General features: G+C 35.7%; 1 protein-coding gene across 4 annotated transcripts in view; it reads right to left on the reverse strand.

Annotated features, from left to right (window-relative positions):
• Nucleotides 1-2,031: 2,031 nt before the first annotated feature.
• Nucleotides 2,032-13,662, reverse strand: part of LOC105482006 (establishment of sister chromatid cohesion N-acetyltransferase 2) — a 34,278-nt gene continuing 22,647 nt past the window's right edge. For 3 of the 4 annotated variants that reach the window (XM_011741848.3, XM_011741847.2, XM_011741849.3), the window contains exons 10-11: nucleotides 9,403-9,578; nucleotides 2,032-5,829 (exon numbers count right to left, since the gene is read on the reverse strand). In XM_011741848.3, coding sequence (XP_011740150.2) covers nucleotides 5,697-5,829; nucleotides 9,403-9,578 — 309 coding nt within the window. In that variant the 3' untranslated portion in view covers nucleotides 2,032-5,696. Of the gene's footprint in view, nucleotides 5,830-7,397; nucleotides 7,445-9,402; nucleotides 9,579-13,662 lie in introns of all 4 variants that reach the window. The other variant, XM_011741851.3, reaches the window with a different exon arrangement.

The following is a 13,662-nucleotide window of genomic DNA, read 5'->3' on the forward strand; positions in this document are numbered from 1 at the left end:
AGTAGTTTCTGTAAGCCACAGTCCCCTGGGAATTTTCTAAATTACTGAATTGCCAATGTAGGTGGCAATTCAGGTGTACCTAGATTTGGGTGTAGACAGAATTTTAAAAATTACTGACACAGGGGGTTCTTAGAAACATTAGGAACAACTGCACTCTGAACTTTAAAAATGCCTAGAAATCACTGAAGGCATTTTGGTATAAGATTGTACCAAGCAATAGGACACAGATCATTAATTTGCATATATTCCATCAAAATATTAATGTGACAAGTAAACTGGAAGTTGTCTTAATCTGTAGAAAAACATATGTATAATTTTGCATCCTGATATTCAATAGGGTCTCTTATCCTCACTCTGACATGTGTCACTCTTCTTTGCCAAGCCAACAGAGCAGCTTCTCCAGGCCATTCTTTTCCTAGCAGTAATAGCAGTTCCTGCTTATAAGACAAAGCAGGAACTGGATCTTTCTTGAATTGGCTCTTTAACACATAAGCCATTGCTTTTGAGAAATTTGTTTTTAGTTCCTACAGTTGGGGTATCTAATAGGAATAAAGTAATAGCAAGGACAAGGCCAGCAAATTCACAGCCCTTATCTATGGTAGACATTATAAAATACTCCCAGCATGCACTGCCCCTTGAGTCTGGTGAGGTCCTAGAAATCCTCAACACAAGATTGCAGATAATCTGCTACCAACTGGGAGAAATTTTTGTATTCTTTTTCTAGAACTTGCTCTTTAAATCTCAGATGTTATCTTTTTGGACATTTGTCTCATTCTCAAAAGAGCAACATGTGACTTGGCTGGCTAAGGGTTTTTGTTTTTTGAGACAGGGTCTTGCTCTGTCAGGCTGGAGTACAGTGGGACAATCATAGCTCACTGCAGTCTTGACCTCCCAGGTTCAAGTGACCCTCGCACCTCTGCCTCCCACCCTGAGTAGCTGGGACCACAGGTGTATGCCACCACACCTGGCTAATTATTTTTTTGTATTTTTTGTAGAGACAGGGTTTCACCAAGTTTCTCAGGCTGGTCTGGAACTCCTGAGCAACCCTCCGTCTAGGCCTCAAACTGCTGGGATTACAGGCATGAGCCACCGTGCCCAATACTACCTTTACACTGAATTAATTAGTAAATCAAAATAACCTTCTCTCAAGTGGCTTTCTCACCTCCCAGAAAATCTTTCCCTTTAAAATCTGTAGAAGGCCTCCAGGAGCTTGTTATACCTCCATAAAAGGAGATAATCAGCAGCTGCTTGAGAAATGTTGAAGATCATTCTTTCATGTCTCCTGGTACCTATTTAATCTTCTACAATCTGTTGATTAGAATAAAAATTAGAAACGATTTTAAATGAAACAAATGCTACACATAAAAACTATATATAAAAAATGCTGCATATATCAGCTAAAAATTTAGGAAAAACAAAACAAGCCTCCCATCTTAGGTTACTATAACAAAAATACCATAAACGAGGTGCCTCAAACCACAGAAATTTCTCATAGTTCTGGAGACTAGGAAGTCCAAGATCAAGATGGTATCTGGTGAGGGCATCCTCATAGAAGGCACCTTCTGGCTGTGTCCTTACATGGTGGATGGGGCAAGGGAGCTCCCCCACCCTCTTTTATAAGGCCATTAATCCCTAAGGGTTCCTTCCACCATCATGACCCATTCACCTTCATAAGGCACTACTTACGATGGTATTACATCATCTTGGGGGTTAGGGTTTCAACATGATTTTTGGTGGAACACATTCAGACCATAGTACCTCCCTTCCAATGAGGGGAAAAAAATTAAAACTTATAGGAAACAGAAAACAAATCTATGATAGATAGGATCAACAATGCCAATCTTTAAAAATACTAACAAAATTGATAAACTCCTAGGCAAAACTAATCTATGGAGAAAAAAGACATGTCATGAGTGAAAAAACTTTACTACAGATCCTACAGATACCGATCTTATTTATGAACACATGAAAAGTCCAAAAAAAAAAAGTAGTTAACTGAAGCCAGTAACATAAAAAAGAAAGACATCAATACCAAATTGGGTTTGGTTTATTTAGTTCAGGAAAGCTAGATTACTTTAACATTCAAATAACAATGTAACTGCCATATTAACAATGAAGAAAAATCAAAATCATCTCCAAAGATAGAAGAAAGACTTTTTATAAAATCTGAGTATCTGTTCAAGATGTTTGAGAGCCTCTTAGAAAACTAGGAGTAGACAGAGGAACTTCCTTAATATTAGAAATTTATCTACAAAGAAACTATAGTAAACCTTATATTTAATAGTAAAATGTTGAAAACTTTACCTATATCAGCAATGAAACAAATATGTCCCCTACCATTGCTTTTATTCAACACTGTACTAGACTGGCGATCTTAGAAATGCAATATTGTAAGAACAAAAAATAAAAGCTGTAAGTTTCTAAAAGAAATAAAACTCATTCATAGACATTATGTAGATAAAAATAAATTAGAATTAAATAAGTTTAGAAAGATTGCTGAATACAAAGTCAAAACAGAAAACTTGTATTTTATGTATCAGCAAACAAGATGTAACTTAAAACACTTTTCCCAATGGCTTAAAAAAAAAGTATCAGCTGGGCACACTGGCTCATGCCTATAATCCCAGCACTTTGGGAGGCCGAAGTGGGTGGATTACTGGAGGTCAGGAGTTCAAGACCAGCCTGGCCAACATGGTGAAACCCCGTCTCTACTAAAAATACAAAATTAGCTGGGCATGGTGGCATGCACCTATAATCCCAGCTACTGGAGGCTGAGGCAGGACAATCGCTTGAACCCGGGAGGTGGACGTTGCAGTGAGCTGAGATCACACCATTGCACTCCAGCCTGGGCAAAAAGAGCAAAACTCCGTCTAAAAAAAAAAAAACTATCAAATAATCCTCCCAAATTGATCTATATATCTGACACAGTTCCAGTAAAATCCCAACAGGCTTTTTTGTTGTTGGTAGCTTTTTGTGGAATAAATTGATTCCAAAATGTATACAGAAATGCAAAGACCAAGAATAGACAAACTATTCCTGAAGAAAAAAAGGTGGGACCATGTACTAATACTATAGCAAACATTAATATTATAATTAACACAGTCTGGTATTGGCATAAATATAAACTATATAAGATTAGTAAGAATAAACAGGCAGAAATAGACATACACATATATGGGCACAATTTATGACAAAGACCGCCAGGAGGATGCCTGAAACCATGGACAGTACTGAACCTGATTGCCCCCAATTGGAATATATGTCTGTGTGTGTCTTCTGCTGACAAATTTGATGCCTTTTCCATCTTAATTGAGCACTCATCACCCACTGTGGCTACTCTGAATAGTGGGTAAGTAAAACTTATGAATTCCTTACTTCTAGAAATTTCCATGTAATATTTTTGGTAACAAACTGTGGGAAGCGAGATTACAGATAAGGGGGGATTGCTGTACGAGGTGATCTAGGCTCATCTTGTACGTTCATTGTCCTATCCCTAGAATGAGCCATTTCTCCCAAGAGCCCCAGGTCCTTTGGTGGAGGAAGGTATTAGTAAGCAAGATCTGGCTGGGTGCAGTGGTTCACATCTATAATCCAGCACTTTGGGAAGCTGAAGTGGGAGGATCACTTGAGCTCAGGAGCTCAAGGGCCTCAGGAGCTTAAGGACTGGCTGGGCACGTTGGTGAAACTCTGTCTCTACTAAAAATACAATACAAAAATTAAACAGGCATGGTGACACGCACCTGTAGTCCCAGTTACTTAGGGAGCACAGGCGGGAAGATCACTTGAACCTGGGAGGTCGAGGCTGCAGTGAGGCATGTTTGTACCACTGCACTTCAGCCCAGGGTGGGAAAAAAAGAAAGAAACCAACCAAGATTTGGATGGTAGGTGTGCTCATTGCCACTGGGGTATCATTGCTTTGAGACCTCGTCAGTGCACTTGCTTCTTGTATGTGTTACACTTAAAAATAAAACAAAAAAACACCCAACCAAGCCAAGAGTATCAACAGCAAATCATGCTAAATATTTAAAATAGAAATAGTTCTTGAAATACAACATATCTAAGACATACTGAATTGAAGCAAGATGCAAAATAACTGCATATGTATTTAGTTTATCTAAAGTAATAGGCACTAAAAGTAGGATTATGGGAAGCCTTTTGGTCATCTCTATGTATTATCTGAATTTTATGTTACATATACAATTTTCATAATAAAATATAATTAAAATCAGATTTAGTTGTATAAAATATTAAAGAATTTTAATTGATTCATCACAAAAGCATTAAACAATGTTAATTAAAAATTTTAAATAAATTAAAAGAAATAAACAAGTGCAGAAAAGAGCATTAAAATGTTTGCATAATTACATACATTTTAATACTTCCACATTCTTTTGGGAACCCAGGCTTTTAAATTTTGGAAACATGTTAACTCACTGGCAAATAAAGTGAATGCAGATGAATAGTTTCTACATATAATTACAATCTGGAAAACGACTTGCCTATAATCCTTCTGCCAGTTAGCAGTTGAATGATTTTTTAGAATCAAAATAATTTGAACAATGTTTTGCTTTTTAAAGTATCCAAGAATTACACTAGAAAAATGTGTGAACATTTAAGTGTATTTACACAGTTCCATGGTCTCTGATCCACCAGCCTATGTATATTTACTAACCTTGGTTCTATTACCATACATTTTGTAAAGACTTTTACCAGGTATCTCAGAACAAGTAAGGTGCATTTTAAACAAGCAAAAAACTAGAAAATGAAACATCTAATCCAACTAGGCATTTTGTTAATGACATCAATTGTCAGTAACAGGTTCCTAAAGTAGTACTACCAACATTTCCATACAACAAAAATTAACTAAGTGATAATAGTGCAATTACCAAGTATAATTTTAATTAAATCTGATGACAGGTAAACATTTAATTTTATTTTCAAAAAGATTAAACATTAAGCTATAGAATTCTGCTCTACAGAAATGCATATGGGATAATCTTATTCCTTACCATCTTGTTACAAGTAAGAAATTCTAAACATTTTCTAAAGATATTCAAACTGAGTTACAACAGATGAGTGCCTATCAAGTGAAGACTTTTATAGAGAAGTCAGGAATTAGGCTGGGCACAGTGGCTATGACTGTAATCCCAGCACTTTGGGAGGATCGCTTGAGCCCAAAAGTTCCAGAGAAGCCTGGACAATATAGTGAGAACCATGCCTCGATTTAAAAAAAAAAAAAAAAAATTCAGGAATTCCCTTTACAAATTGGGCATAGAAATTACTTGCCCAAGTTTAAATTTGCCTCTTTGCTTCTGATGTGGCATTAGATAATCCTGGTCCAAGAATGTACTTTACAAAACACCAGGTCACATTTCTAGAGAAAAACCACTTTGTCAATACTTTACATAAGAGTCAGGTAATTTTACAGTTATAGCTACAAAGTTTCATAATTAAAAATTCAGAGTGCTAATCAGTGAATCACTCAAAGGTTTTTCCTTTCTTTGAATCCCCAGATAATTTTCAACAAATTTATTCCTGACTTTTCAACTCATAAGGAACAAAAACTGTGACGTACATGTGTGTGTATGAGAGTGTTGGTCTTTTTTATTTTGATATTTATTAAATAGTCTCTATTTTATAATAAGGAGCTCTCTCAACTTATCCAGACAGTAACTCCTTTATAACTGAAATCAACTTTAACTATTAAAATTATATACAAGGAAATTAGGAGTGTTGCAGTACTTGGTTGCAAATAACTTGCCATCTGGTGTTGGGTCAGAAAATGCTATTTCATCAGTGCTGAGAAAACAGCCAAACATGAAGCAATTCCTAAAAGAGAAGAAAAGATGATTTAATAATGGAAGCAACTTAACATTCTAATTAACATGAGCACAACTTAAGTAAATATTCTTGACTTAAATCAACTTTATTTTTAGTAAGTGAAAAAATGCCTTATATTTTAGAGAAAGAAGTCTAATGATATCATTTCACAGATAAGAAAACTAAGGTCCAGAAAAAATTCTGCTGAGGGGCAAAGGGAACCATCCACCTAACTCTAGTATATCCACGGTAAAGAGCAACTAATATAAGATCATACTGCTAGGCCAGGTGCAGTGGATCACGCCTGTAATCCCAGCACTTTGGGGGCTGAGGCAGGAGAATCACGAGGTCAGGAGACTGAGACTATCCTGGCTAACACAGTGAAACCCCGTCTCTACTAAAAATACAAAAATTAGCCGGGCGTGGTGGCACATGCCTGTAGTCCCAGCTACTTGGGAAGCTGAGGCAGGAGAATCACTTGAACCCGGGAGGCGGAAGTTGCAGTGAGCCCAGACTGCGCCACTGCACTACAGCCTGGTTAACAGAGTGAGACTCCAACTCAACCAAAAAACAACACATCATATTGCTAATTAAAAGCAACAGATAATTAGAACGAACAAAAAAAATCACCAATTTTAAGCAGTAACCATATACACACACACACACACACACATATATATATATATATTTTTTTTTTTTTTTTTTTTTTGAGACAGAGTCTCACTCTGTCACCCAGGCTGGAGCGCAGTGGTGTGATCTTGGCTCACTACAACCTCCGCCTCCTAGGTTAACGTGATTTTCCTGCCTTAGCCTCCCAAGTAGCTGGGATTACAGGCATGTGTCACCACACTCAGCTAATTTTTTTTTTTTTTTTTTTTTTAGTAGAGACAGGGTTTCTCCATGTCAGCCAGGATGGTCTTGAACTTCCAACCTCAGGTAATCCGCCCTCCTTGGCCTCCCAAAGTGCAGGGATTACAGGCATTAGCCACTGCCCAGCCTATATACTTTTTTCAACGAAGACATCCACTGAGAGCTTTAAGAAGGGAAAAACTAATCTGCATTTTGACTACAACTCTCCTTGATCTTGCTTACCTTAGGATTAAAAGTAATAAGGAAGTGGTTAAAAGAATTCAACATCTCCCACAACTTGTTTGTGAAAGAAAAAAACAGAATTAATCAAAATTGAGGGATATTCTATAAAATAACTGGCTTGCACTCTTCAAATTCTTCAATGTCAAAAGACTGAGAAACTGTTCCAGATTAGGGAAGATGAAGATTAAAGACACTAAATGCAGTATGTGATACTGGGCAGAAAAAAAAAAAAAAAAAAGCCATGAAGGACATTTGAGACAACAGACAAAAGTGAAATATGGACTGTCAGATAAAAGCATTATATCAATATTAAATTTCCCAAATTTGATAATTGTATCATGGTTATATAAGAGAATGTTCTTGTTCTTAAGAAAAACACACCAATGCATGAAGGGGTAAAGGAGCGTAATATATGTAACAAAATAATTCAGGAAGTTTATCTAAACATAGAATGGTAAAGCAAATGAGGTAAACGTTGAACTTACTAGGTCTTGACAAAGGCTTCTTACTACTCTTGCTGCTCTTTTGTAAGCTTGAAATTATTTCAGAATAAAAAATTAGAATTTGATTCAATTAGAAGACATAAGCTTCTAATATATTAAATACTATAATTAAATACATAATATGGTAGAACTAGGTTAGATACTGGTATTCCTCATACCAAATTTATATATCTAATATAAAACATAGAAAAGTATTTCATAACTAATCAAAAATCTTTAAGATATCAATTTTTCCTACTGATCCCTTTTGTAAGTATGCGTAATTGACTAGGATTTATGGCCCAAGATTGGGTCCCCATAATGGTGTTGGTATTTATTTTTTAAAAGTGGCATAGAATGCAAAAGGCTTGAATAACAGTATTCCAAAGTGTGGTCTCTGGTTTGGTCAAAGTGTGCTTATTGGTTTGTAACCTATTATCTAGACAATGAAATATGTGTAGAAATTAAGAGAGTAAGTGTTGTGAAATTCATCCACATAACCTAGCTAGATTAGGTAAATTAGCAAACAAGTTTTTTTGCGACATTGGAAACTTTAAACAGCAATACATAGTGTTAGTTCAAAGTGTGTACATGGGAATTAAAAATGGAGACTAATTTTTTTGGTTGAGATATATATACTCATATACCGTAAGACTCACCCTTTAGAAGTGTACAACTGAGTGGTTTTGTGTATATTAACAAATATTGTCCAATCACCACCACTATCTAATTCTAGAACATTTTTATTATCCCAAACCCAGCACTCATTAGTTGCTCTCCATCTTTCCTCAGTCCCTGGAAACTGCACATCTACTTTCTGCCTCTGGATCTGCCTGCCTCTTATGGACATTTTATATAAATGTAATCACACAATGTGCGATCTTCTGCAACTGACTTATTTCAATTAGCATAATGTTTTCAAGGTTCCTCCATGATGCAGCGTGTGACAGAATTTCCTTTATGGCTGAATAACATCCCATTGTTATTATTGTATCAATATACCATATTTATCCATTAATCACAGATTGGATTATACTTTTTTGGCCTTTATAAATAATCCTGCTATGAACCTTCATGTACAAGGTTTTGAGTGGACATGTTTTCTTTTCTTGAATATATAACCTAGGAGTCAAACTGCTAGGTCACATAACAGTTTAACTCTGAGAAACCATCAGATTGTATTCCACACCAACTGTACCAGTTTACATTCCTACCAGCAATGTACAAGTTTCAGTTTCCTCTACATCCTCACGGACACTTGTCTGTTTTTTGATTACAGTCATCCTACTGGGTATAAAGTGGGACCTCACTATGGTTTTGTGATTTCCCTGATAAAGATGTTGAGCATCTTGTTATGTTGAATTAACCATTTGCAATTCATCTTTGAAGAAATATCTACTGAAATTCTTTGTCCATTTTTAAATTGGGTTGTCTTTTTATTGTGTTCTAAGAATTTTATGGGTATTAGACCCTCCTTAGACAAATGATTTGCAACTATTTTCTCTCGTTCTATGGACTGTCTCGCAAATCCACTTTTTAAGTTATGCTTATGAGTTATAGCAAGTCTTCATTATCTAGTCACTGTCAATGAACATGTACAGCTTCTGTAATTTTTCAAACCTTTACTTTGTAGAGATTTATTGAAGCATAATTTCACATCTGCTAAGTCTAATAACAATTTGAGATTGTATTTTTGTTTTGTTTTTCTATTTTTTTCTAGCAATCCATTTTTATTTTATTAGTGTTGATCTGTGACAAATTAAACTAGTCCTTTAGCACAGGTAGTTTGAAAAGCAGTGGGCTAGTATGTTTCAGACCTGGAATATTGTGCCCTAGACTGAGTACATCTATTATGGTTTTTCTAGTGCCAATACCTTCCTTAGTCTGACTTTGATAGTATTTATACAGAAGTATCTTACCAATATCCTTCTCTTTAGCTCAGAAGCCGAGAGGTACTGGGAAAGCTATGAACCTAAGGTTCTGGATCTAGATCCATTTTATTTCTTACCTGAGGGTATCAACCAGTCGTCTTGCAATGCGCTTTCTTCTCTTCAGTCTGAAAACCCAGATTCTACTTATCCCACAGACTGCAGGTTCTGGTACATCTGAACATTGCCAAGCCCTAGAACATTCTGTAGAGGTTGGGGATCCTGGACCAGCTGGTTCAGACAGGACACGAAAGGCCTGCAATGATATATAGAAGCATCTATAGCTAACAACACAGATGAGTTCACACTGCTTTTAAAAAAATATTCCTTAAATAAAACAAGTATCAAAAATTTAACTTATATCTCCACCAAATATGTTAAAAATATTTTCTATTTCTTAAATTCTTATCCATTTAGTCACACAATGCTTTAAAAAAAACTAATGGTGTTGAGACATTCACACATTCTAGTGCGTCCCATAGCATTATGAAACTTTCCTCTTTAATTAAAACAATTGTAGACATTAGACTCTTCCTTTCAATAAAGTATATCAACCTCTAGCATTCTCTCCATCCTAAAATGTATATATGACCACCTAAAGAAACCAGTAACACTAAAGATTTATATCTATTAACTATGAAATTTGGTTGGCATTGCAAGTTTCTTAAAAAACATTTTTATTTTGAAATAGATTCATGAGAAGTTGAAAAAACCACTACAGAGGACCATGTGTCCTTTCCTGAGTTTTCCCCAATGATTACATCTTCCATAACTGGTATAATACCAAAACTATGAAATTACCATTGGTAAAATGTGTGTGTATAGTTTCAGGACACTTAATCATACCTGTATATTCATTTAAATACCATCACAATCAAATACAGAACTATTGAGTCACCACAAAGATCTTCTTGCTCATTATAGTCACATCCACACTACCCCGTCTCCCAACCTCAATCCCTGACAACCACCAATTTATTCTCCATGGCTATGAGAATGTTATATATTATATAAATGAAATCACACACCATATGACCTTTTAAGATTAGCTTTTTTCCACTCAGCATAATGCCCCTGAGACTCATCCAAGTTGTTAAGGGTATCAGTTCTTTGTTCCTTATATCGCTAAGTAGTATTCCATCATATGGATGTATCATAGCTTATCATTCACTTAAAGCATTTAAGGACACTTTGGTTGTTACCAGGTTTTGGCTATTACAAATAAGGCCGCTATTAACATTCTTGTACAGGTTTTTGTGTGTACATCAGTTTTCCTTTGTTTTGGCTGGATCATATGGTAAATACATGTTTAGTTTTTTTTATTATTATTATTTTTTACAGAGACAAAGTCTCACTGTTGCCCAGGCTGGAGTGCAGTGGCACAATCTTGCTCACTGCAACCCTCCACCTCCTGGGTTCAAGTGATTCTCCTGCCTCAGCCTCCCGAATAGCTGGGATTACAAGCATGCACCACCACACCCAGTTAATTTTTGTATTTTTAGTAGAGGTGGGGTTTCGCCATGTTGGTCAGGCTGATCTCGAACTCCTGACCTCAGGTGATCCGCCTGCCTCAGCCTAAGTGCTAGGATTACAGGTGTGAGCCACTGCGCTCAGCCTGTTTAGTTTTTAAAGAAACTTCAAAACTTTTTCCAGAGTGGCTGTAATATTTTACATTCCTACCGACAATGTGTGAGAGATCTAGTTTCTCCATATCCTCACTAGCATTTGGTATTGTCTCAATTTTTTACATACTGTTACCTCTTCTGACAGGTGTGTATTTAGTTTTTAATTACCAAAAACAAAACATTGTTTCTGACCTGAGAGTAGAAGAGAATAGTTGGCTACATCTTGCCTATTATCAGGACATAAGAGTCTACTTCTTTGAGATCAAAGAAGGAAAAGGCCTTTTAAATAAATACACAACATAAAAAGATGTAAACTGTAAAATTAGTAATGTTGAAGGGAGAAAAAGTACAGAGCTTTTGTAGGTGATATAAATTGTTATCAGCTTAAAATAGACTGCTATATTAAAGGATATTTTATGTAAGCCTCATGACCAAAAAGCGAAAACCTATAGTAGATACATAAAAGATAAAGAAATCAAAGCATACCACTACAGAAAATCATCAAATCCCAAGGAAGACAGCAAGAGAGGAAGAAAGGAATATATATAAAACAACCAGAAAACAAAACAAAATGGCAATAGTAAATCCTTATTTATCAATAATTACTTTAAATGTAAATAGAATACATTTGACAATCAAAAGACACACAGAGTGGCTAAATGGATAAAAACACAAGACTCAACTAAATATTGCCTACAAAAGATTCACACAGACTGCAAGTGAAGGGTCAGAAAAACATACTCCATGCAAATGGAAACCGAAAGACAACAGGAAGTACCTACACTTACATCATAAAAAACAGATTTCAAGTCAAAAACCATCAAAAGAGACAAAGAAGGTAATTATATAATAAAAAGGTCAATTCATTAAAACAGTTGTAAATATATATGCGCCTAACATTGGAGCACCTAAATATATATTTAGGATTCTGAAAGGAGAAATAGATAGGAATACAAAATTGAAGAGGACTTCAAGATCCCACTTTCAACAATGGATACATCATCCAGACAGAAAATAGATAAGGAAATGCTGAACATTTTTTTTCTTTCTTAAGAGACAGGGTCTCACTATTGCCCTGACTGGAGTGCACTGGTGCGATCACAGCACACTGCAGCCTTGAACACCTGGGCTCAGGTGATCTTCCTGCCTCAGCCTCCCAAGTACCTGTGACTATAAGCATGCACTACCATGCCTGGCAAATTTTTGTAAAGACAGGGTCTCACTATGTTGCCCAGACTGTTCTTGAACTTCTAGCCTCAAGCTATCCTCCTGCCTCAGCCTCCCAAAGTGTTGGGATTATAGCTGTAAGCCACTGAGTTCAGCCAGTAAACACTGAACTACACTTCAGACCTAATGGACCTAACAGAAACACACATAGTATTCCATCCAATAGCAGCAGAATGAATGCACATTCTTTTCAAGTGCACACAGAACATTCATACAGTATAAAATTATAGATCAATGACAGGAGGAAAAGTGGAAAACTGACAAATATGTGAAAATTAAACCACATGCTCCTGAACAACCAACAGATCAAAGAAATTAAAAGGGAAATTGACAAATTTCTTGAGACAAATGAAAATGGAAACACAGCATACCAAAACCTATGGAATGCAGCAAAAGCAGTTCTACATAAAAAAGAAGAAAGATCTCAAGTAACCTAACGTTACACCTCAAAGAATTAGAAAAAGAATAAAGCCCAAAGTTAGTAGAAGGAAGAAAATAAAGATAGTAGAGATAAATTAAACGGGGACTCGAAAAATAGAAAAGATCAACAAAATGAAGAATTGGTTTTTTGAAAGATAATAAAATTGACAAACCTTTAGCTAGAAGAAGAAAAAAGAAGACTCAACTAAACAGAATCACAAACAAAAAGAGGAGATATTACAACTGATTATCACAGAAGTACAAAGGATCGTAAGAGACTATGGATAATTATATACCAACAAATCAGGTAACCTATAGGAAACAAATTCCGAGAGGCATACAACCTGCCTACACCAAATCATGAAGAAACAGAAAATCTAAACCAATAGAAAGGAGATTCAATTAGTTTAAAAAAAAAAAAAAACAACTTGCATCATAAGAAGGCCCATCTGTAATGACGTCACTGCTAAATTCTACCAGACATTTAAAGAATACTAATCCTCAAACTCTTCCAAAAAACTGAAGAGGAAGAATACCCCCAAAGTCATTTTACAAGGCCAGAATTAACCTGATACCAAAGCCAGAAAAGGACACTACAAGACCGGCCAATATTCCTGATAAACAGATGCAAACTGACACATTAAAAGAATAGTACACAATGATCCAGTGGACTTTATCCCTGGATGCAAGGATGGCTCAATACACGCACATCAATGTGTTACACCATATTAACAGAATGAAGAACAAAACTATATGATCATCTCAATACAGAAAAGGCATCTGACATCCTTTCATGATAAGAACTCCCAACAAATTAGACACAGAAGGAATGTACCTCAGTATACTAAAGGCCATATATCACAACCCCACAACTAACATCATACTCAGCAATGAAAAATTGAAAGCTTTTCCTCTTAGATCAGGAATAAGACAAGGATGCTAACTCTCATCATTTCTATTCTACATAGTTCTAGAATTCCTCACCAGAGCAATTAGGAAGAAAAAAGAAAGGCATTCAAATTTAAAGGAAGAAGTTAAATCATCTGTTTGCAAATGATATGAACTTAT

The sequence above is a fragment of the Macaca nemestrina genome, chromosome 8, assembly GCF_043159975.1.
Source record: "Macaca nemestrina isolate mMacNem1 chromosome 8, mMacNem.hap1, whole genome shotgun sequence".
NCBI classification, from domain to species: Eukaryota; Metazoa; Chordata; class Mammalia; order Primates; family Cercopithecidae; genus Macaca; species Macaca nemestrina.